The sequence below is a fragment of the Periplaneta americana genome, chromosome 12, assembly GCF_040183065.1.
Source record: "Periplaneta americana isolate PAMFEO1 chromosome 12, P.americana_PAMFEO1_priV1, whole genome shotgun sequence".
Taxonomy (NCBI): domain Eukaryota; kingdom Metazoa; phylum Arthropoda; class Insecta; order Blattodea; family Blattidae; genus Periplaneta; species Periplaneta americana.
The window spans coordinates 131,627,343-131,653,110 of record NC_091128.1 but is presented as its reverse complement, the minus strand read 5'-3'; the positions used below and the strand labels follow the sequence as shown (position 1 = coordinate 131,653,110).

General features: G+C 34.0%; 1 protein-coding gene across 2 annotated transcripts; it reads left to right on the top strand.

Moving 5' to 3' along the window:
• The first annotated feature begins 1,985 nt into the window (after positions 1–1,985).
• Positions 1,986–24,417, top strand: serp (chitin deacetylase-like protein serp). Of its 2 annotated transcripts, XM_069842073.1 has the most exons (7): positions 1,986–2,144; positions 16,391–16,578; positions 16,672–16,821; positions 18,680–18,779; positions 20,924–21,245; positions 22,285–22,320; positions 22,806–24,417. In XM_069842073.1, exons 1-7 carry the CDS (start codon positions 2,084–2,086, stop codon positions 23,632–23,634), a joined length of 1,686 nt encoding a protein of 561 aa, XP_069698174.1. In that variant the 5' UTR covers positions 1,986–2,083; the 3' UTR covers positions 23,635–24,417. The 2 variants fall into 2 exon arrangements, with proteins under 2 accessions (XP_069698174.1, XP_069698175.1); XM_069842074.1 differs by lacking the exon at positions 22,285–22,320.
• The last annotated feature ends 1,351 nt before the right edge of the window (positions 24,418–25,768 follow it).

Genomic DNA, 25,768 nt, shown 5'->3' with positions numbered 1-25,768 from the left:
AAATATAACCGCTCATACGTAGGATAATTAAACACCATTGATGTGATAATGTATAAGAGATTAGGTGAAGAGTTGATCATAAAATATGATGTACGTCATATACAGAATGGAAGGGAATCTATTATATTAATTCACAGAAGTAATAGATGAAGTCAATGCCAACAAGTATTGTCAAATAAGTTTTCTTGATACGTTCAATAGTGTGGAGGGTAAGAAATGTGACGTGTTGTAACACTGTAATGTTCCTTGACGTCATTGCTGTGCAGTGTGGTGAGTAGTCGTCCACACCGCAAGACTAGTGAGGGGAGACTATGAACAAAAACGTCTCAAGGAGCGTTACAGCGCTGCAACGCATTACAATTCATACTCTCAAAACTATTGAATGTATCAAAAAACTTATTTGATAAAACTTGTTCGCATTGACTTCATCTATTACCTCCGTGAATTAATATGTAATCACATGCTTGTATACAGGTCTATTTTAACTTCAGCATTTTAATCAGTAACCACAATTTATTTAAACAGGCTTTTATAATCACACGTCTGATGATGCCGTAAGACGAAAACGTTCACGTGTATATTAGTTTCAATGAAAACAAATAGTATAATGTAAAGCATTACTTCGTTTTGATAATAAAATTGTTATTTTGATCAGTCATGTAGACGGGAAACAACAGTGTTATTAATATTAAGAAGGGTAAAAGCGGCTATTTCATAAAAATTTCCGAATTATTATCAATCTACCATATCGTTGGACTGGACGCATCACCGCCGCTCATCCGATCTATTGCCATTAGCCTCCCAGATAACCAGACCTCACACCATGTAACGTCTTTCTTTGTGGATATAAAAAAAACACAATTTATGTGCAACCTCTACCTCAAGATCATGAATAAATAAGACATTGGATCATTGCTGTGATGACATCCAGCGATGACATCCATAAGCAGAGAGATGTTGGAGAGAGTGTGGCAAGAATTTGACTATCTTGTTGAAGTATAGGCTACAGTATAAAAATGGGTTCTCACATTGTTTATGATGTGCCAATAAAAATTCTGAAAGTTTCTTAAGCAAATTTATACCAAGTTACTTTATCATTAATACTTGCATAATAATAATAATAATAATAATAATAATAATAATAATAATAATAATCATAATAATAATCATAATAATAATAATAATCACATGAAAGTGTTACCTATTTTTTTTTAAATACAATGTATTTACATCTTTATATTAAGTCACTTGCAGTAATATATTAGCTGGGAAGTTTGTCTGCTATCATTTGGACTAAATACATTTTGACGGTTCACCTTTGTTTTTAAATTAACATGTAATGTGACAGATATAAATGTAATAGCCTTAAAAATACTTGAGAAACTGTAGTAAACAGAATGTCTGACTGATATTCCATGAATTAAAAAGGCATTCACGTTTAGGTCCTACATGTTTATTCTAACTTCATTTAGGCCCTACATATTTATTCTAGCTTCGTTGCTTTACAGACAATCTTCCTGTTTTGATACAGACATTTCCAATCACTCAAATTTTGGTAGGTAGTGCACGTATTGCGGAGGTAAAGTGTTTGGTAATTAAGAGATTGTGGTTTGGTGGTCAAACGTGAAGAAGACTTCTTTTTATTGTACCCAAAACTACAAAATCAATTAATCATAAGTATACAGCAAGTAAGGGAGCATACATTCAAACCCATTGAAAGTGAATTGAGGAAGAGGTGGAAGGGAATCGAGTATAGGTTAATCCACGGACTCTCTTTTTCACCGTTACAAAACTTCTTCAATGTCACGGCACAGGCCGCCGACGACGACGACAAAATATTAAGACATAGAGGGGGATAGGAATGGAGAGGTCAGCGCGTGCGCATGCGGCCATGATGGATACATCGACGTCATCGACTTGAAGAATTTCTCCGCCAATGGGTGATCAAGAACAGAGAGGGGTTGTCCCCTTTAGCCAGCCCAAGAAAACAATCTCGGCAAGAATCCTGGAGGATGTAGGCCGCGTATAAAAGGCAAGAGTAGGCGCGGGCAACGTCACTAACAGTCTGTGTCCACGCGCGAGAATGGCGTGGTGCACCAAAGTAGCCTTGAGCTTATTGTGTGCTTCGGCCTGCCTGCAAATCGGTAAGTACCAGTGAGAAAAATGTTTAATTTGGTATAAATATTAATAATAATCTGATAATGACGAGCTCGTACTCGCGCGAGCCACTAGTTATAGAAAAAAAGAGTGACAATCTGTCCCCCAGCACGAAGAGGTCCCGGAGGAAGGAAAGGACAAACATCGTCAACTTCAAACATCAGAGAATATAGTGAATCTGTGATCGTTCCGTTATGAAATAATCAAATTTGTGTGAAATACTGAAATTTAACATGGTGATTTCAACAGTCGATAAAGACAGGAACATTGTGTAATGCTAAAACAAATAAAACCAGACAAAGATCGAATAACATCAATTGAGTGTTACTTTATGGTTAATCACAAATTACATGTGAAATCTGTTCATTTTGTTAAAACAACGGATAATTTTAACGCTTTAATTACCTTTCATGCAATGTGAATAATCTACGCTGCCACATAGGCCTTTTGCAACTACAAAATAGAAATGTTATATACATGTACACACTATTATTAAGGAAAATTGTTGAAAGTTTTAACAAAATGGACAGTTTTTATATGACATTTTGTAATGTATGGTCGTTAAAGAACGTCTAGTGCTGGTACAAAAGTCGAAGTGCAACTTTAAGGTGTGGTAAACTTCTGCTTTAACAGTCCATCGCGTGAAAGTAACTTGCCTTGTATCCAGCTATAGTAGAAACCCGGCTGGATTTTTTTATTTGTATTTCTCCACCGACACACTTTGAGAGATCTTGTCTGCATGGCTTCATGCAACAGTCCTCTCCAATAGCATTGTGCAACAGACGCTACATTATAATTAACTGCATCCTCTTGCTGTTGCGCAAATTTCTATTAAGCAGTAATAGTTCTGAAGTTAAATGTTCATTAAAATCCTTTATCCTTTGTCTGAAATTGGTGATTTGTTATACTTACGGTGATTGTTGTTTTGAACTGCTTGTAATAACGGCATGAGAATTTCTTACATGTGTAAAAACTAATGGCATTGCCGCAGCCATCCGTGAATAAACGTTTTCTTCCTTTTTGCTAAAGCATACAGCACGGGTCTAAGATTTCACACTTTCTATGTTAGTAAAGGAAATATGGCTGACATCCTTTTCCGTTCCCAATAAAAAAATGCGAATCCAAAAAAACACACACACATGAAAGGAAGTCCTGAACAATTAACATCGTATGGAAGAATGTTTAATGTACATTTAAACTTAGTTTTAGAAAAAGGAAAAGACACTTTGAGAACAAAAAAAAAAAAAAAAAAAAAAACTTGTTCGTTTCAAAATCATGGAAATATGTTGAACAACATTTGCAGAATGCAAATTAGCATCCTACTCCATTAATTTGGACAAGTTAGACATATATTTAAAACAGTACATTTCCCATTTGTATGGCTTTAGGGCAGGTTATGTGCATGTACTTTATCCAGAACTAGAAACCTGTTACTCTTCAGATATTTGGTGTAGATAGCATATGTAACTTACAAAAAAAGAAAAAAAAAGAAAGAAAAAGAAACCTGTGCTACAGGAAGAGGTCGAAAGACCAGAGGGAGGGTTTCCATGGGAGAGTGAGAGAGAGAGAGAGAGAGAGAGAGAGAGAGAATGTGTGTGAGTGTGTGCATTTGCTTCATACAGTAGCAAATGAGGCCAACTCACCGGCCCAGCTACATATGCAACCAGATGAAAGTTAGGCGCCGCCATAGGCCATCACCATTATTTTATGTGCATTCCATTGCGCTGTCGTGACGGAAAGGGAAAAACTACCGGAGGAATAAACAGTCAACGATTTATGTATAAAAACTATAGTAATCGTTATTTTTTTTTAATTTTAAACTGAAATACTCTACTAAGTAACACATTTTAAATCGTTTTAAATTCGGATAAAAATTGTTAGCGGTAAATAATCCATTTGTATATAATTTAAATTTCTTAATGAATGAAATCCTTAAATATTATTGAAATCAATAAATTCGTTTTGCTAATAAATAAAACATGATCTTAATGTAAATTCTACAACGATATCTTACGAAAGCAACGCGTCCATATAGCAGGTAATCAAGTTAAGAAAAATGCAATAAATATTTGTTTTTGCGGAGAAGATTTTCGGCAGTTTACGACATTATTTTAGAATTCAATGTAAGATATAATATAAATTCACAATTTCTTTGTATTAATTTTTCTGACAATAAACAAACTATTATTATTATTATATTATTATATTATTATTATTATTATTATTATTATTATTATTATTATTAATTAATTAATTAATATCTTAGATGGGGCAGAGTAACTTCCAAATTATAAGAATTCATAATACTGCCAAAGTTAGTTCATACACTTATAACTACACCATTGATATTATTGATGATGTTGATGACGATGATAATGACAATAATAATAATAATAATAATAATAATAATAATAATAATAATAATAATAATAATAATAAGTATAACACAAATGAATTTGAGAAATACGCGACAATACATTACACTAACTCTTCACAATCTTAGCAAACCATTGTAAAAAAAGATAACACTCCCCGGATATAGGCCTACTTCTGAAGAAGTTAGACTTAATCAGATTAAAAAGAATAGGGACTAAAATGATGATCACGATTATAATGATACTGATAGGCTATTGATGATAAAAATATACAATTTATAATTTTGTCCTCTATCGTTTCGATCCCTGTTTCGTAAGATTTTAGCTCATATTAAATATTCGTAACGACCACTGTTCATTGATAATGTGGTTAGTATGGTGCCATATTGCCAACTAAGAGTGTAAGAACAAGCATAAGTGAAGAAAATAAATATAATTTCCTATGGGAACCAAAGTACGGCCCGATTATTTATCATGAGAATTTTGTGTGCTGGCATATGATAATAAAAATTATTATTATTATTATTATTATTATTATTATTATTATTATTATTATTATAAACGTAATGAATACAAAGTATATTTTCACTACTGTTGCTACTGTTGCTACTGACTTATGAAATTAAATAATTAACAATAATAATTGCCAATGAAATTTAATAAACGTAGGCCTAGGCCTATTCAGTAAAATAATTGCAGGTTGCTAACAACACTTTATGTATATTTAATAAAAATGTATTATTATTTTAATACTTTAATTAAATAACTATAATAAATTAAAAATAAATATTAATGCAAACTCAGATATAAAACTCTAAATTTAACTACATCTTCTCAATAAATTATCGTTTTAAATTAGAGAAAGTAATAGTGAATTATTCTTCAGAAGACTTGTAGTTTGGACTTATTCTATTGTTAGTGAAACACAAAAAATAGCAACGTTTCGGAGTTTACCCACCTTCACCTTCAAGAGAACAAAGACGCTAGGAGGCCATACTGCTTGCTGGGGTCGTTGGGAATGGGGTCAAACATGTGGATTTAGCCATTTGAAACGTCCCCGGAAAACGGGATATCTTTTTTAACCCCCTTTTTTCACTTAAAATCGAAAGAAGGTCCAACTTTCAAAATTTTATTTTTCATACTCCACCAGGAATGACAAAAATCCGAGATAGAACTTCCCTTAATAATTACGAATTTAAAAGGATGAGACACTAGTATTTTAACATTTGAATATCCCGGTCGGGACACGTTACCTGGTTGAGGTTTTTTCGGGGTTTTCCCTCAACCCAATACGAGCAAATGCTGGGTAACTTTCGGTGCTGTATCCCGGACTCATTTCACCGGCATTATCACCTTCATTTCATTCAGACGCTAAATAATCTAGATGTTGTCGTAAAATAACCCAATAAAAACATTTGAATAAATATTCCCCAACTAAAACATAGTAAATACATGTAATAATTTTTACGTAATCAAGTTTATATTGGAAAATTACATAATCTTTCAAAGGAATATTAGTAATAGCTTCTTATTTTCAAAATAAGTTAAATTGAAAGGTTCAGAACCATAGTGGGCCAAGCGCCATTTACTAAAATAGTAGAAAACAAGGTTAAAATGAAGTTATTACCATAATTGAATGGAAATATATAGCACGTTATATGAAGTATACACATTCAGATTAAATGATATGTCAATCTTCATTAAACTATGGTATTCACTTAGCTTTAACCCTTGCTTTCTCCGTTTTTAATGAATGGCGCTTGGCCCACTATGGCTCTGAACTCTTCAATTGTAGGCTACATCATTTTTGCATTAACTTGCAATGCTGTTAGCGGGTATACCGCGTGGAGCAAATTACCTTTTATACTCTTGAGAATTAAAAATCATGATCAGATTAATGAATGTCATGTACATGCATTAAACTTACAAGCCTAAATGGAACTGTAAGCATAAAACTTGTATCTCTAACGATATGCATGGCTAAGACTTTTCCTCATGATCATAATACATGAAACACGTACCAAATGATTCTGACTTTCACCTTTAATAGTCGTGCAAGGTGTTATGCTAAAAATACGAGGTGGAGAAGGATTTCTTGTACTTCAGGTTACCGTTAAAACCTTTACTAGCTTAGATTTGCCGGAAGAGAGAGCAACTTTTTTATGGCATTGAGAATAATAAATAACTGATTTCAGCGTAAATATTTTGTAGGCGTGTTAACGTAGATATATTTCTTTGCATTATTCTTGATAATTTGGTAACTCCTCCTAGCACTCGTCACCTTTCATTGGTTTATGAATTAAAATTAATCACCTCTGACTTATAATTAAATCATTATCATACTCATGAAAATAGTAATTCCATATTAGACTTTTGACCTATCTCAAGAAAGCCAGATGCGTGGTTTCTCCAATGTAACCTTCTTCTGCATCTTTTATTTCGACTAGTAATAGGCCTACTCTTAACATTTTACACTCGTCTTTTGTCACATTTATTGATTTGGTCATGAAGCAGATTCTCTTCTCTTGGCTAGCTGTTAATGTCAGACTTCAAATTAGTACGTTCATAATAAAATTATTACCTTCAATAAAATTTTACGACTAATTCATTTCATTCACAGTGCTTTGCCCAAGGGCATGTCTTTCACTGCAAACCCAGCATTTTCTAATATTTCCTATTTTCCTCTTAGTCTCCGCATATGATCCAATATCTTAATGTTGTCTATCGTCTGATATCTCCTTCTTCCCCGAACTCTTCTCCCGTTTACCATTCCTTCCAGTGCATCCTTCAGAAGGCAGTTTCTTCTCAACCAGTGATCCAGCCAATTTCTTTTCCTCTTCCTGATCAGTTTCAGATCATTCTTTCTTCACCCACTCTTTCGACTATCCGCTCCCAAATCTGAAGCATTTTAAATTTCTACATCATATCATTTTCCCCTGCTCAAACGGTAGAATTTCTAGCTAAAAATCTATAATTTTCAGCAGGAACCTGAGATTTTGCTTCCTGTGACAGAGACTGGCTATATCTCCTTTTAAAATCGTTGTCCCTCGTCACAAAACAGTGTCTTTAAGATATATCAATCATCATGATGAAAATGTTGCTTTATTTCTGAACGTCTAGTTCAATTTTAAAATTCAGGTGATAATTAGCAGGATATGGTCAAAAGCATTCATACTTCAATGTCTATAATTAATTAATATCATTTCTATCGTTATTTGTCTTTATGAACTGGGTTACTATGCCTCTCTTCCTAAATCTTCGAACATCAGATTTTGCTCTTGGAATCTGCTTCGATGTATCATTCTCTTTTGCGTATCTGTGTTTCATATTATATGGTAAATATTCTACATACTCCCCCAATTTATATATTTGATATTTTGCAATCTTATGCCTTAAAATTAATCAAATTAAATTTTATTCAGATGTAGATAATTTAGATAGCTACTTCAGTTCTAGAGCAAGGCCTTCTCATTCTGAGAACTCGAGTTTAATTCCAGACGTTGACTGGAGTGATATTTGTAGTAATTAAGATCGGAATACGATATTTTCCCGAAGTTCTTCTATTCCTCCAACTAAAAAAATCTAATTCCATTCTTTCATTTCCCATCATTTAGGCCTAAAATCAAATAATCATATAAAAATATGACACAGGATGGATCACAAGCATCAGCTATAGTAGATGAACTATAAACAAATATCTCTCTCTCTCTCTCAAGGCTATAGGGTCGTACATGACTTCGAAGATGCCTGTGGCGAGACCCGTTTCATAGCCGGCGTAGGTCTTTTAATTTGGTACTGCAATTGAATTGCATGGCCTACCAATGTGATATCACCGGGGCTGACAACCCAATGAATCCATAAACAAATTTCTCCCTCTAAGGCTCAAGGCCATAGGCTGGTGAACGACATAGGACCGCCTGTGGCGAGATCCGATAAAAAATATTTTAAATTGGTGTATATCCTAGGGAATGGCACAAATCTAACAATGTTGTATGTCTGGGGCTGAAAAGCCCATTCCTAAAAATTCAGGTGTTCATTCATTCATTCATTCATTCATTGTTTTCTACCAAAGGGCAGGTCTTTCACTGCAAATCCAGTATTCTCTAATCTTTACTATATTCTGCCTTCCTCTTTGTCTCCGCATATGAGCCATATATTTTAATGTCGTCTATCATCTGAAATTTCTTTTTCGGCACCGAACTCCTCTCCCGTTCACCATTCTTTCGGTGCATCTTTCAGCAGACTGTTTCCTCTCAGCTAGTGATCAGACCAGTTCCATTTTCTCTTCTTCATCAGAATTCAGGTTTCTCATCCCTAATTCCCAAGGGGTTAATAATTGTATTACAATAGACTTTAACGTTCCAGTTGACAAGTAAAGTAAGCCTCCTTAAAGAATGAAATTACAAATAAAAGTAAAGCTTTAGTTCTAATATTTCCATTAGCTGGAAGTTAAAGTGTTTTGATATTTTTACATATCAACAATAAGTATAAATACCATACTAAAATACTTTCACCTTTAAAATATTAGGGGAGACTTCGGTAGTATCGGACATCGGATAATATCGGACAGTGAGTTTCTTTCATCTACAACTAGATGATAGTACCTGAATGATATGGTTACGTTTCTGTGATGTCACATACAGAAACGTAACCATATTATTCATGTACTACCATCTGGTGGTAGATGAAAGAAACGCACTGTCTGATATTACCCGATGTCCGATACTACCCAACTCTCCCCTATACCGTACATTCCTACGCGCAAGTGTGAAGTATGGAGGTAATTTATTTAAAATTGTATTAGGATTTTAGAGATACATACACTTATTTAGTCACATGAACAACATAAATGAAACAAATGCAGTTGAGTCTCGATTAACCGAGCTTCTGTGTTATCCGAGCTCGATCAAAAAAACAGGACTGTAAATACTGTATTTAAAATATGTGCTGTATTTTCAAACGTCTAGAGTTCATATTAATCTGATTTGTTCATTCTATTCAGTCTATTAAATAAAGAGTTAATCTAATTTCTGACCAAAACACAGTTGTTCAGTAACCATCAGTTTTATCAGAGTTTTGCTTATCCGAGGTAGTCTTGGTCCGTATTAATACGGATAATTGAAACTCTACCCTATATGTATGCAAATAATTTTTCGGTAGGTTTTAATACGTTTAGGACACGAAAGCCGGAAGAATGGCACGAAACCATACTCTAAACGACAGTAACCAGGCCGACAGTCTCGACACAGCTTAAGACCGACTTTCTCTTAGTGACGTGAAGCCTGCTGCAACTGTTGGCTGCGGTTTAAATGTTCAGCTGCTTTATTTGCTTGCGTAACCGTGGGTGCATGAACTCTCGGAAGTAGTCATTACGGTAACTTGTATAAAAGAAAAATTGTATAAAAATTTAATTATTTGCAGATTTCTACCTCTAGGAATCACGGAAATTAATTTTCTTACTGTCTAAATTACAATAAATATATTTCTTCCTGAATGTATCGGCTTTAAAACAATAGCTCCCCCAGGACATGAGTAATTTCAATGTAATTTCGCAACATAAGTATGAACAAAGCTATTGCAAAGAATAATAGCCTAGTCTGAAACTATTTCAAGGTAAACTTCTGCGAAGAAACTCTTGTTCTTTGTTCAAGTAAAATGATAAATTTGTTTCTTGTACTATAGAAATCATAATAAAAAGATTTCTTATTGAGACAATCGTTTATAATAGAATATATGCCTTCACAATAGAAACAATTTTCGATGAAATTTCGTAACTAAATATATGGACAAATATATTGCAAAGAATAATAGCCTAGTATGAAATGATTTCAAGTTAAGCTCTTACAAAAAAATCTCTCATTCTTTGTTGAATGTTAAGTGATAAATCTGTTACTTGCACTATTCAAAACGTTTCTTCCTTAAGATATAGACTGAAAAATGTTTCTCTGTAACAAAAGTAAAATAAAAAATATTACGAAGAATAACAGCTTACTCTGAAACTATTTGATGTTGATAAATTTGTTGAAAATGTTTCTTCCTTAAAGTATAGACTTAAAAGTATTTATCTTTAACAAAAGAAAAATAAAAATATTGCGAAGAATAGCAGCCTACTCCGAAACTATTTGAAGATAAACTCCTACAAAGAAATTCATGTTATGTGTTAAATTAAAATAAAATTAATTTCTTGCAAAATTGGTAAGGTTTCTTCCTGCAACCATCGTTTAAATATTAAAGTATTGTAAGGAATAATAGCCAAATCTGAATGAATTTCAAAGTAAACTTCTACAAACAGACTCTTACTCTTTGTTAAAAATAAAATAATAAATTTGTTTTCTTGCATTACTGAAAATATATATTTATACTGAAACTCTCGCTTAAAAATAATAATTCTTCATAGCAAAAGTATGGATAAAAGTAATGCAAAGAATATAGCCTATATTAGAAATATTCCAAGATAACTCCTACAAACAGACTCTTATTCTTTGTTAAATGTAAAATGATAAATTTGTTTGTTGCACTAGTGAAAATATTTCTTCCTGAAACTAACGCCAAAATAGTATTTCTTCATAACAAAAGTATGGATAAAATACTGCAAAGAAAGATAGTCTATTCTAGAACTTTTTCAAGATAACTCTTTCTTGTTAAATATAAAATGATGAATTTGTTTTATATTTCACTTAAGAAAATTCCCTTCAAACTATAGTGTAAATATTATTTCCTCGTAAATAAAAGTATGGATAAATGATTTTAATGCAGTGGAGTTTGTAATTCATGGAGTCAAAAAGCAATTACATTATGCATTAAAATAAATACATACAGTACAATAGGTATGTACAATAAATACAAGATATTTTAGGCAGACATCATTTTCCCTCATGCCTTCCAATGTTGTTATGATTGATGATAGGGCAAGACCATGGCTCTGGTGCTTGGAGTCCATGATATTGTTTCCGTTACAGAGTATGCAAAAAGGCTGTTGAATATCCCTAGTCTACGAAGATTATTGACTATGTAGTTATTATAATATGTAGCCATTCGAAATTTGGCACGGCAGATGTAATCTTAGATTTGTAATGTATGACTTTAGTTCCTTCAAATAGTTGTTGTGTGTGGTGCGCCTTGGATAAATGTAATGCAAAGAAAAATAACTAAGCCTGCAACTACTACAAGGCAAATTCATAGAAGAAATTCTTGTCCTTCTTTAAATAAGAAATTAATTTTAATGTCTTATCAAACATATCTAAAACAGGTAGTCATTTGACTGCGTATTCTATAGTAATTAAAGCATAATATTTAAAAATAATATTAAAATATTTAAAATGGATATCCGTGTCTCATGGGGCTCAGTATTCAGGCGTCCATATAGACTACAGATACTTTCTTGATCTTAGCAATAGCAGAGAAACAGTAGCCTGCATCGTTTTTATACCAAATAATATAATCCACATTGATAGTGATGTGAATCGATTTAAGAACAATTAATATTATCAAAATATAAGAATTTATGTAGAATACATGTCCTGATTGTATACATTCATCTTACCGGCTCAGATAATTAGACCTCCAAATCTTATTTGAGTATCAATCTGCAGAAAGATATCAACACATAGAATAACGGAGAAGATGAAAACATTATTAAAATCAAATTTCGGTAATTGAATAATAATTCATCTTTACATCCTTCATTTAAAGATTATTTAATACACTAGTTTAAATTCTGCAAATAAAAGTCAGTTTAAAATACTAAATGTAAATAGAGTGACAAATTCTTGTAGTCTTCGCAATGTTTCTGCTTTCAAGATTTGGTTTCTTCATTCAGAATATCGTTAATTTTAGTAATTACATTTGCGTAGAGAATGCAGTAATATTAATAATTAAAAAGATTTTTATTTTGCAACGGCGAGCACTTGACTTTTCATCATTCGCTTATATGTCCTCATCTAGGAGTGACGTGCCGAAGTCGTAGTTCTTTTTGCAGCCGAATTAACGATTAAACGTAACTTCATTTAAAATGATAATCGAGACGTTCTATATCAAGTTTTCATGCATAGAGTTCTCTTATACTCAAGACACTCAAGATTCAGTCTGAATTATTTCCCTGTCAAAACAATACTTCCAGATAATCTCGCGGTTCCAAAATACTTCGTCTACCGACAAAACGTCCAACCACATTTATGTCAATATAGGTATTCTTTTGCTCATTATAATTAATGTCCACTTTTTAAGTTCATTCATTTCATGTCCATTTCTGTTTAGGTCCAGAGCTTTCATGTCCACTAATGTGTTGTACATATTCTCCAATGTTCGCCACCTAGATTCAGGCCTGAAATATAGAATGTTTGTGGTCAAGTTTTGACAGATCAACAACGCACAACACATGTCGTTGCTGAAATGGTTGGCATAATACATTTCAGCGTCGAAATATTATTAAAAATAACGCGACAATTTTCAAATAGGCCTATATGGAGTTCATTAGGAAATACTTAAGGAATAACGAAATTACCATTTTGCTAGTTGTTGGCGGACGACAAAATGTTAAACATCCCATTGAAAAGGCATGCGTCCTGTATATATGATAAGTAACGGTCTATACATGAATGAAAATAATGTACCAAATTATATAAAAGACATTAGCTATCGTCCCAAGTCTTATGAAGGTATGGAAATGGAAGATGCGGAGCTGCAACCAAATTAGTAAAAGTATATATTATTTCATTTTTTTTACTTTACGCAACATTATAGTTATTTTGTATTTAGCCGACACTAATATTATAATAATTGTTTACCATTGTCTTACTCAACAACGGGCATTGACATCTTACTTACGAGGTTCCAACCAGTCTTCTGACAGTTGAATAAGCATACATACCTACTGAACATCCCATAATTATCTATTTCTTTTGTTGCCTTAGGCAATTATGGATACTATTATCTGAGCTTGTTTATCGTGAACCTCATTTTGTGAACATTCAAGTAGTGGACATAAAATTGTGGAACTATAATTTATGGAATTAATCAAGTTGATATCGTGCCTGCGTTCAAATCTCACTAATATTGGAGATATTGCTGTTATCTTTTATATTGTGGTTGCATTCCCTCCTTTTTATCACATAATTCTCTGTATCAAAATCATGCGATTTATTATGCGTATTTAAAATATAATATTGTTTGCTCGTTATTAATTTCTCTTTAATGACAATCAGAGCACGTTTACAATTATTATTATTATTATTATTATTATTATTATTATTATTATTATTATTATTATTATAGTATTACGCATGTCTTTATAATTTTTTCATCGCACATGATAATATAATATAACTGAATAGATTGCACAAATAAAGCGTTTTGTACAAGTATATTGATTCTCCGAAATTCTAATTGTAAAAGTTTTAGTACAAAATATGAATTTCTTTTTCAACTATGAAATTTGGCGTTATGTTTTCAACTATCTCTATTAAGCAACATTGTACAGATTATAATTATATGGAAATATTCATCTTCCTCTCTCCAGAATTAGTCCTCAAAACCAGTTTCGGCGTCTTGATGGAGATATTTAAAAATACGTCAATGTGGAAGTTAATAACGTCATAATTTTATTTAAAAATAGTAATTAATTAAAAGCTTAAATTATATTTTCCTGCTATTCTTGTTGTTCTTGCAAACTAAATAATGTAAGCTGTGTTGAGATAGATGCAAATATTTTTTCTAAGTTGTATGAACAGGTACAATCAAAAGTCAAGAAAGATTTGAAAGTCCTTTGAATTAATAAAGAAACAAAGTTTATAGAAAAAAATAATAATCATTTTTTCATTAAATAATTAGGTTTATTCAGGTATAAAAAATTACAAAACATTCAAATATAGTCGCTGTTTCTCTCCTCTATCATTAATAGCCTCTCTTCTAGGGATTGAACACCACTGACAATAAAATCTTGCGGAATATTTTCAAATGCTTTTACAAGCCTTCACTATGACGACAAACTGCAATGTCTATACCTCAATTTAGAGTTCTGAATCTTCTCAGTGCGGTAGAACAATTTCTATTACATTTATAGTAATATTATATAAAACCAATTTTATTTGCATTAGTAGAGGCAATGCTATTACTTTCTCTGATTAATTTGAAAAAAAAAATTAACTCAATTAAAATAGCTTGAATTCCTGATTGTTTGTTTATTTATTTCTTTATAGCAACAATATTTAAACAACTGAAACAGAAGTTTCTGTGAAAATAAAGAAATGTTTTCTGACTTTTGAGTAACACTTTATATAAGGAATAATTTTGTTTAAAATAACTTCTTGAAAGAGTGTATTTTGAAACACATGACGTGTACATAATTACTTCGGATTGCTTGAAATATATATTTTTCATTACATTAAAAAATACTGAAACAGATGCTTTCTTTTTTCAGTTCTTCATGCAAAATTTATTCTCTGAGCTACAATACTTACATACATAACTGAGTATTCTACTCCAGACAATGATGCAAAAACATACGACAGAGGCCATCTCTAAACTATTTTTAAAATAAGAAATGAAGATAATATTTTCAGTACAAAATTAGATATCGAGTTTTCGTAACGGCAGAATTGAAATTAATCGATGAATGGCTGGTTCCATTATTCATAAGCAAATAAAAGGTGAAATAGGATATAAATTAAATTTTACAAAATATTGTACATAAAATTTAAAATAGTAAAAGTGAAATCATGCTAAGCTCATCTACTGAGAAACTGATACCACTGCAAATATGTAATTAGAAAACAAGAGTAGGAAGAAATTCTGGCAAACCGAGAAAACTTGTAAGATCATATTAATTCTAAATTAACCTGCAATTTGTGGAGTTATAACAGATAAAGAAAAATGAAATACAACTTATAAGACACTTTAAGAAATTCAAGCGTGTTCCAAAATCATTGAAACACTTTCGTATGATTATTATTAAATATTAATGGTAAAATAGCGTTGTGCATATGATTTGTTTAGGCAACTCTCAAAGTTTGGCATTTGGTACTTTATAAACATTTAATATGAGGACCGCATGTTACACGGCATACATCAACACCACAGTCAAATTTTTTCAGCACTCTCTTCAACATATCTCTGTGTATGGATACAATCGCAGCAGTAATCCGATGTCTTACTTCTTCAAGGTCATGAAGTACATAAACTGCATGCTTTACATACTCCAAAGAAAGAGGTCATACGGTGCAAAGTCTGGTGACCTGGGAGGCCAACGGCGATAGGCCTGATCAAGAGTGATACCACATCCAATCCAAGGAGATAGTAGCTGGTCAATTCGAAAATGTCTACGAAAACCTTTGTACCATTATTACTGAATTTGTTTTTGCAGGCTGTAGAACGCGAAGCAATTTATGTTGTAGAGTTGTCATTTTTCAACAATGTCTCTTATGGCAATAGAAATAATAAGTTCTTTGAAACTCAGAGCTTTAAACTTCGAATATTTTACTATAAAATTACGTGTATAATATTAATTTCCCATTAATATTCTACTTATTAAATAATAATATGAAGGTGTTACCATCATTTTGAAATACGGTGTATAATTTCCATACCCAGAATATCAAAGAATTCCTAATTGAAGTAGCCTATTTCGCCTTTTAATAAAAACAAATTCCTACGCCTCTTGCAAATTATTTCAATTTTAGGCATAGCATCCACGTGAGCCAAAAGTTCCCGAATTAGGATGAAATTAGCCTATTCTAGTCCGTTAACTGTAATTAACAAACAGAAAGCGGGAAGCTATAGCTATTTAGCTACGTTATTAATATTAGCTATAGAATAACATTATTAGGGATATCAGAGTAAATTTTGACTTTTTTCTCGCATAGTTACCTGCGCTACCAGTCATGGTGTTCTGAACCAATTCGTAAAGAGAGTCAAGAGGCAAGAGGATACTACAAAGAAGGAAGAGAGTTTTGAGACAGAGCTTTGCAAAGATAAGGACGCTGGCGAATGGTTCAGACTCGTGGCGGGAGAGGGTGACAACTGCAGAGATGTGATTCAGTGCACGTCATCGGTATGTTGTGAATAAAATACACATCAACACTGACACGATTTAGAGAGGATCACCAAATGAGAAACTGACTTAAAAATATCTTCTTATACTTAGGGGCTTCAAGCCATCAGATGTCCAGCAGGTTTGTATTTCGATATCGAGAAGCAGACATGCGACTGGAAGGATGCTGTTAAGAACTGCAAGTTGAAGAACAAGGAGCGCAAAGTGAAACCACTGCTCTACACAGACGAGCCCCTTTGTCAGGTGTGTATTTACATTACTAAATATGTTCATAGTTAAATTTTCTCATCCTGACACTTGGAATCCTTCTTCTTTATAAATCTCTCCTCCATGTTAATTCTTCTCCTTGCTCCTTTCCTTCTTCTTGACCTCCTCATTCTTTTACACCTTTTTGATCTCCCATTTTCCTTCTCAATCTTCTCGCCCTCCTTGGCCTTCTCACATTGACCTCTTCACTTTTCTGCTTTTCCTGACCTCCCCCTTCTTTTCACTGATCTCCTCATTCTTGAATTATTTTAACTCGGCTTTTTCTTCCTCAATTTTATCCTTCTCATTCTTCTATTTTTTCTTGACCTCTTCATCCTCATTCATCTCATTCTTCTACTTTTTCTTGAGCTACTCCTCCTCCTCATTGATCTAAATTTTCTCTCTCTTGACATTTTGCTTTTCCTAATTGATTTCTTCATTCTCATAGCCTATATTTTTCTTGACATCTTTCTTATCCAATATCTTATTTTTATCACACATCTTCCCAATCTTCTATATTTTCTTGAGCTCTTCTTTCTTCTCGTCAGTCTTACTCTCCTCATTGACCTCCTCATTCTTATTTTTCTTCTCTTTATTCTTATTCTTCTCACTGATCTCGTTATTTTACTTTTTCTTAACCTCTTTTTCCTCATTGATCTCATTCTTCTATTTTCCTTGACCTCCTTATTCTCTCCATTGATCTGCTCACTCGTCTACTTTTTCTCGACCTCCTCCTCCTCCTTTTTTAATTGATTCCACCTCTTTTCCACCCATTTTTAAACTTCTCCTTACCTCCTCATTGATTTTATTTGTCTTCTTTTTTGACCTTCTCCTTCACCTTCTGATTGATCTCATTCGTCTACTTTTTCTTGACCTCCTCCTCCTTTTAATTGACTCCTTCACTTCCATTTTTTCTTGATCTCTTTCTTCTTCTCACCATTGTTATCCACCTCATGATCTTCCCAATTTTCTACTTTTCTTGATAACATTCTCACCCTCAATCTTATAATCCATATATCTGTTCTCATTCTAATCTTTCTACTAATGTTTCTTCTCATCACTCTTTCCCTCCTTTACTCATTCTCCTCCTCTTCTTCTTCTTCTTCTTCTTCTTCTTCTTCTCCTTCTTCTTCAAGCGTTATTCGTATTCTTGTTTTAGTGTTGAAACATTCGTATTTCTTGTAATGTAAGCACTATAAATAAAATTTATTACCATTTTCATTTCAAGACATTAGAGGAAACGAGGGTTTTATGTTTTTAGCCAGATCATTTATCACATTTCATAAATGTTGATAATGACACATTGAAATTATATTGAAAACCATTTAACCTAAATCATACAAGACGATTAGAAACATACCTTTTATAAATCGTGTATTTCTGTAGTATTTTAAATTTATATAAACGGTTATAAATCGAAAGTCAATATCATGACATATAAAATGTAAACATAGAGATACTTCTCGTCAACTTTAAATGCATTTGTAGTTAATAACACGTGCTTTCTTGGTATACGACATTAGTTAACAGGCTTGCAGGCACACTTAACAAATTGTGAATAAGAGATATTGTAAGGCATGATTTCCACCTTTAGATATTTTGTATAATGAAACCAGAACATAAAACATACCACCGTAGTGAATTAGTTGTGGAACACGCACAAAGATTAATTAAAGTGTCAACTTCCTTATTAAGTAATGCAATAATCCTACGAATGACAATAAGTTGAAAGAAAGTCCAAAACAAAGGAAAATAATGAAAATACCGTCAAACATTTCCGCATTCTTTACACTGATCGTGATCCACTAAAACTTTTCATATTCACCATAATTATGTATAATTCTAATTATTACAGGAAGGATCTCTCGCTTGTGGTGATGGCACCTGTGTGGAACGGGGTCTGTTTTGTAACGGAGAGAAAGACTGTGTAGATGGCTCGGACGAAAACACCTGTGGTAAGTACAATACATTAGTTTTTGTAAGGATTGTTCTTTTAAATGAAGAATATTTTAATTTATTTCAATTCTAATGTCTGTTTACCATTCCTGGACGATTAACTTATGCCATGGCTTTAAATTGAGGCATAATGGAACAGGGAAAATACTCCATAAATGTAAACAATAAAAACATCGAAATTATTATATGAAAAAAACATTTAAAATTTCAACGATAATTACTAACGCACGACCATGAAAATAAATTAACCTGTAACTTATAATGACTTGGATATGACTAGTTACAAAATTATTAAAGATCAGACTTAGAGAAGATGCCAAACTCGCACTTTCTACTTCGTTTTATGTGGTACCTTCATTATATTGAGATGTCAAATAGCTTTCGAGACGTTGTTGGGGTCACAAACACGAAATAATATGGGTGTGGCCTGGGCGGTTCTTGGCAAGAATTTCGTTGTCACTCAACACATATATACGATCCACTTTCAAACATAGACATTCCGAACAGAGACATGGGATTTTATCACTTGTCATCTATGCACTTGTTCAGATATTCACTCCTTAAATCTAGGTCATGCTTGGACACGTAAGAACTTGAAAATTTTCTTTGGAGTGGTAGGTAGTTGTCAATGACATCATATAATTGCTGTACACAGAGTTAAATGAAAGTAAAAGGAGTCCCATTTCCATAAGCTTTCTTTGTATATAGCGTGATTAAAAGACACCCACGAGACTGAATTCATCTAGCACTACTGAAATATATGCACTGATCTCTACTTACAAGGTTTCATCAATTGACGCACTGTTTTCAAATTTTGCGCTAAGCATACCATTATTTTAAAACAAATGAGAATTACATATATTAAAACTCTGTGAAATTCAATATTCCTCAATTAAATAAGACGATCTCTTCGTAGATTATGGAAGTCTCACGTTTTGATTTCAGTATATAAGTTAGATACCTCGCAGTAAATAGCACAGAATTACACCCCGGGTACTTATGTTACAAGTGTTAATACAGGACAAGTTCAGCTGTAGGGCTACCAATTCTTGGGACTAAGGAATTCAATTCCCAAATATTTTCAAGATAAAATGCAACACACATCTTTAAATTTAACTCAAATCTTAATTGTTATTAAATAGATCGTTTGTTCAAGATATGCACCTAAAATTCCAAAATGCAAATTAAACTTTTTATGAAATTAATTTGAGTAACTTCCTCCCAAATTAAATTATGGATGTACTAAATTATGTAGTGATGGTAGAGTAATATGTTACATTTGTCGATCTTCCTATTTGCTGGTGCGACACATTGGCAATATAACTTCATAAATTTAAAAAAATATATATGCTTTCAGCAACCCTTCCATCCGTTCTTGCAGTTGTTTTACAAATTATATTAAGTGCTAGAGAAAGAATAGAGTAATAGAACTGTAGAGAAACCAACGGACGTATAGAAAATCTGCTATAAATTTCAGTCACATTTCTCCAGCGTCTGAAAGTAGATCTCTGATACAGAAATTATATGGTTGTGGTACGAATAAAGGAAATAATTTTTAATTTGAATGTAGGCTACTTGTTGAAGTTATTTTCGAAATTCGTACCGTTTACGTATATACATGTACACAACTATGTTAATAAGATTAGTTGTCTGTATATGAAACTTTAGACAAACAATAATATGTATCACAGACATATAAATTATAATTTTGAATATATAAAAAAATATTGAAATTAAAAAAAAAAAAGAAAATTGAAGTCTTTCTAGAAATCCTATCATAATTACCATTGTGAGTATCCAGTCTTCTAATCGAGGCCGCTATAGATTTGTTAGTTATTCGTACGATAGGGAAACCATTCCTTTGAGCTTTAAGTATTTCGTGTTTTTATTAAAGCTGTTATTGCAATTTCTCTTCATATCCGCTTCACACTTGAAATATAATTTTAATGACACTAATTATCTTTATACGAAACGTTAGACAAGGAGACAATGTGGCTTATTGCATGTGGAAACCAAGATTTTGAAACACCCGATGGGTAACACACGGAAAGGGAAAGCTGTCGTAGCTTGAGGGAAGGATACCTCGGGTGCCCCACCCAGCCCGAGATGTGGGCCACTTACTGACTCTCCTTCTCTTGTTCAGATAATGACAACGACCCGAATCGCGCTCCGCCCTGCGATCCTGCAGTGTGCGTCCTGCCGGACTGCTTCTGCTCCGAGGACGGCACTGCCATCCCCGGGGATCTCCCTGCAAAGGATGTGCCCCAGATGATCACCATCACATTCGATGACGCCATCAACAACAATAACATCCAGTTGTACAAGGACATCTTCAACGGAAACCGTAAGAACCCCAACGGTTGTGACATCAAGGCTACTTTCTTCGTGTCCCACAAGTACACCAACTACTCCGCCGTCCAAGAGACTCACCGCAAGGGACATGAGATAGCCGTGCACTCCATCACGTGAGTCAAAGTCATTACAATACATTCACCAGGTAGACGTAACAGAAAATCTCGTAGTATTGAGGACGCCAGTAAAATGCGGAATCAATTTTACTTTTAGTCTGGAATAGAGTGGAATTCCTTATTACACTAGAAGTATTTTAACTGTAGTTATGATCGAAATGTTTTTATACGTGTGTTACACAATATCTTGTTTCTTTCTCAATCTTTATTCTAAAGTCTTGCATACACAAGGTCGCTTTGTGGTACTGTTTCTACCGCTACTTCAACGGTAACTCTGTCATCTGGAAGAATGGATGGACGAGTGAATGTGACGAATTGTGTGAACGTGCGATTACGTAGACTAAACAAAAAACGAAGGACGGACGAGTAATTACTTATCATTACTTTTAAGTAACGAAAGTTAACTGAGACTTCTTTAGAACGTAGCTATTGTGTAAAATGTGATGCTGACTCTCAGGATAACTAATATTTATGTTAATAAAACTGGAAGCAATTTTAAAATTTTTCCATACATTTTTCTACACTATGGAAATTCTTTCCAAATTATAATGCGATAATAGACAGGCAAAGTAAAATTACTCGTAGGAAACTTGTATCTCATATGCATCATTCCATTTTTACGTACTTGAACCCCGGTACTCAAGAAAGAAACTAAACGACAATATACGAAAAACATACTGACTAATGAATAGACAAACGTATGTGACTGAGCTGATGGATGAATGCATGTTGTGAACTAACAATGGTTTCTATTTCTCCAATGCTAGAAAAACTAAACAAGCTATCCTCTAAATATTTCATCTTCAAAATTAATAATTAGACAATTTCGCCGTTTATGAGCCAGATTTTCGTAAGTGACATTTGATCTCAGTGTAAAGGCGTCACAAGTTTGTAACCAGTCTACTACGGAAAGAAATCGCTGACGTCACCACGGTGGAGCGAGTTTGGGACTTGCGATGCTTTTACATTGAGAGCCTATGCCACTTACGACATTCCGGCTTATAACCGACGGTTTCTTTTCTTTGTTTGTGTCAAGTGGGACTGGAAACCATGGAGGAACTGGAGGCTCTGAGTAAGTTTATCTCCTGAGAAAACATCATTTCTAAACCCTTGGAATTAACTCGTGGATAATCGTTAAGCATGGGTGAAGTATAGGTAGGAAATTATTGAAAATGTTGAATATAATTGTTTTTGGAGCAAATCGAAACCATTGTTTCACACCACAGAGAATATGGTGTGAATATGAAATAGAAATATTTTAATTGATCAAAACTCTTAGACATATCTTTATATAATAATATAAAGGTGGAGTATGCACACTTCTGTATATACACTAGATACTATAGTAGTAGTCATGTAAATAGTAGATTTTTTATTCAATTTTCTAGTTCATATGTAAATACGTATTTATCTTCAATTGTATATTGCAAACTAAGTAGAGGTTTCACAATAGAAATCCTTTATTTATATACAGTCTTCAGCACTTGTTAGTTCTCTACCTAAAGAAAGTAATTAATAAAGAAATATTGCAATAAGCATTTGAATCGCTGACTGCAGGCACAACGATGACGAACAATTCTGGAGCAACGCTACCGTCGATGACTGGGCCAAGGAGATGGCCGGCACGAGAATCATCATTGAGAAGTTCGCCAACCTGACAGACAACAGCGTGGTAGGCGTCCGAGCTCCCTACCTGCGTGTGGGAGGCAACAACCAGTTCACCATGATGGAGGAACAAGCCTTCCTGTACGATTCCACCATCACGGCTCCCCTTTCAAACCCGCCTCTGTGGCCATACACCATGTACTTCCGCATGCCCCACCGCTGCCACGGCAACCTTCAGCACTGCCCCACTCGTAGCCACGCCGTCTGGGAGATGGTGATGAACGAGTTGGATCGCAGAGAAGACCCCCAGTTCGACGAGTACTTGCCCGGATGCGCTATGGTCGACTCTTGCTCAAACATCCTGACCGGAGATCAATTCTACAATTTCTTGAACCACAACTTCGACCGCCATTACGAGAAGAACAGAGCTCCGCTGGGTCTGTACTTCCACGCCGCTTGGCTGAAGAACAACCCAGAGTTCCTCGACGCGTTCCTTTACTGGGTCGACGAGATCCTGTCCAACCACAACGACGTTTACTTCGTCACAATGACTCAGGTCATTCAGTGGATTCAGAACCCCAGGACCATTTCCGAGGTAAAGAACTTCGAGCCCTGGAGGGAGAAGTGCACGGTGGAGGGCAAGCCTGCTTGCTGGGTTCCTCATTCGTGCAAACTGACGAGCAAGGAACTTCCAGGAGAGACCATCAACCTGCAGACTTGTGTCCGCTGCCCCAACAACTACCCATGGGTCAACGACCCTACCGGAGACGGGTTCTTCTAAGTCAACGATCTCATAAACCTGCGAATAAATCTCATTATCATCACCTGTCACACCCTGCCATCACCCCGGCTCCCTCTCCACACACCCCAATCATACACATCATGAAACACTTAATATATCAGTTTTAAGTGGTAGATATTAAGGGCTAATTAATTATGAACTAAACAAAATCGAGGTAAAAAAAATGGCTGAAAACAAACTTTTGACGGGTGGGTGATAAAGTAAGCCCTGAGCATTTTCTCTCATGTTTTGAATTCTCTTTCATGCCTGACCGTGTTGAAGGAGCAGGGACGAGTGATGAGGGCTTCGTTTCAATCTCTGAGAGAGAACGCGAAAGAGATAGGAGAGTACCTGTCTGGCGGAAACAACGACGGCCAGGGGAAAGACAATCTTCCGACGAAAAATCGGGTAACAAAGTCAATGTCGACCTTTTCTCGGGGCAATTTAGTTTGAAATAATTTGCTTCCTTTTGGAAATATTGTTTGTATGAAAAAAAGAGAGATGGATTTTTTAATAATGATTTAATGTGCGAATGGACGGAATTTTAATGTTTTTTTTTTCTTCAAACAAAATGCCCAAGAACTGTGGCACAGAATCTCATTTATATGTGAAGATTAGCCCACTGAAAAGGGCTAGGACTATTTAATTAATGTGATGCTTGGGCTGTAAACCCGAGACGAGTGAGAAATGTATAGGCGTACTTGAATATCACTTCAAGTACGCAATTTGTGTAAAAAAAATCTGTTTTGACAAGTTTAAAATAAAATGTGCTTATAAACCTAATCTTGTTTTTTATGTGCATAACATCCCATACCTCTCCTCTACTTGACTGCCTTATGAATAATAGGTATATTAAGATAAAACAAAACCTAATGGAATGAGGAACCACTTTACATAACCTTCCATTTGAACCCGAAAAAATGCATTACTCTTCCTATAATATATGAACTACCAAAGTTTGTTATCAGAAAAGTCCTTAAAATAAAAAAAAACCAAGATCATTCAATGTATTCTCTGGGTAAGCCTATTTTGTTTCAAGTGCGATCACTAGACAAAATTGCAAGTTAAGAGTTAAGTGAATTGTTTCTCTCATTAGTCTTCATAATCGCTATTGCAAGTCCAATTGAACATATTTTTTTCTGCATCATCAATTAATATTACAATCCAGGAATTTTATTAAACTTATAAATAATCCTAGACCATCTACAAACTTCACAAACTATTTTCAATACAAATTATAAACTAATTTGACTTTGTAGATGTTTACAAGGTTGAATTACAAGGACACCTTCAGAACACGCACCCCCTAGGTAGTTAAAGAGATCACGAGAAACATCCAAGCCACAAATTATGGTGCCTAATAAATGGGCAGACAGAATGATTGACACAAATTTAATTGAAAATAAAGTATGAAATGAAACCAGCTGCTGGCACAGCGGAAGGAATTAGCATTTCATTCTCGATCACACTAATTGGTTCATTCGGAAAGGGCTACAAGGTTGCAGTCAGCACCTTGCCGAAGGGGAAGGCGGGACGGATAGCAGTTGCCCAGCAACAGAGAAATAAAATAAATACAACGGTACTTCAGGAAACGATTTATGCTAAGAATGTATAATCGACATTACAACTCAAAAGGAGGGGAGGAAAAAAAAGTTAACGAAACTCGTCCTTGTTAAGATTTATGATGTCTCTTGGATGGAAACGTAGAGAACAAAACGTCACGTGCTCTAGTCATAAGAACTTAATGCAAATTATAGTTATCGCTTCCGTAAATTATAAACGAGCTTTTCTGAATCAACACCATATACAGGTATCATAGTCATTATCGTAGTCAACATCACATGATCTCTTCCAAATGTTAGAGCTGTAGTAGTCCATTCCAATCTCTCACAGGATTGCAAATTAATATTAGACAAGAATTTTTAATCGTATGCCAGCATGGAACAAGGTCAACGTTCAAGAAATACAGAATACAGTAGTCATAAAAAGACAAAGATTGAGTCTCTGTGAACGGCGTGAAATCTACACCCCTAGTCGGGAATCAAACTTTAATCTACTAGATTTCGAACCATAGCGGAGAATCATACAATATATTAAGACTGACTGAGCCCATAAGTTAAGACACACAATGAAT

What these genes read in the sequence shown, in the direction of transcription:
- serp (XM_069842073.1), top strand. Translation starts at nt 2,084, where the DNA reads ATGGCGTGGTGCACCAAAGTAGCCTTGAGCTTATTGTGTGCTTCGGCC. An exon ending in CAGACGAGCCCCTTTGTCAG is followed by an intron (nt 16,822 to 18,679) that starts GTGTGTATTTAC and finishes TAATTATTACAG; the next exon opens with GAAGGATCTCTCGCTTGTGG. An exon ending in ATAGCCGTGCACTCCATCAC is followed by an intron (nt 21,246 to 22,284) that starts GTGAGTCAAAGT and finishes GTTTGTGTCAAG; the next exon opens with TGGGACTGGAAACCATGGAG.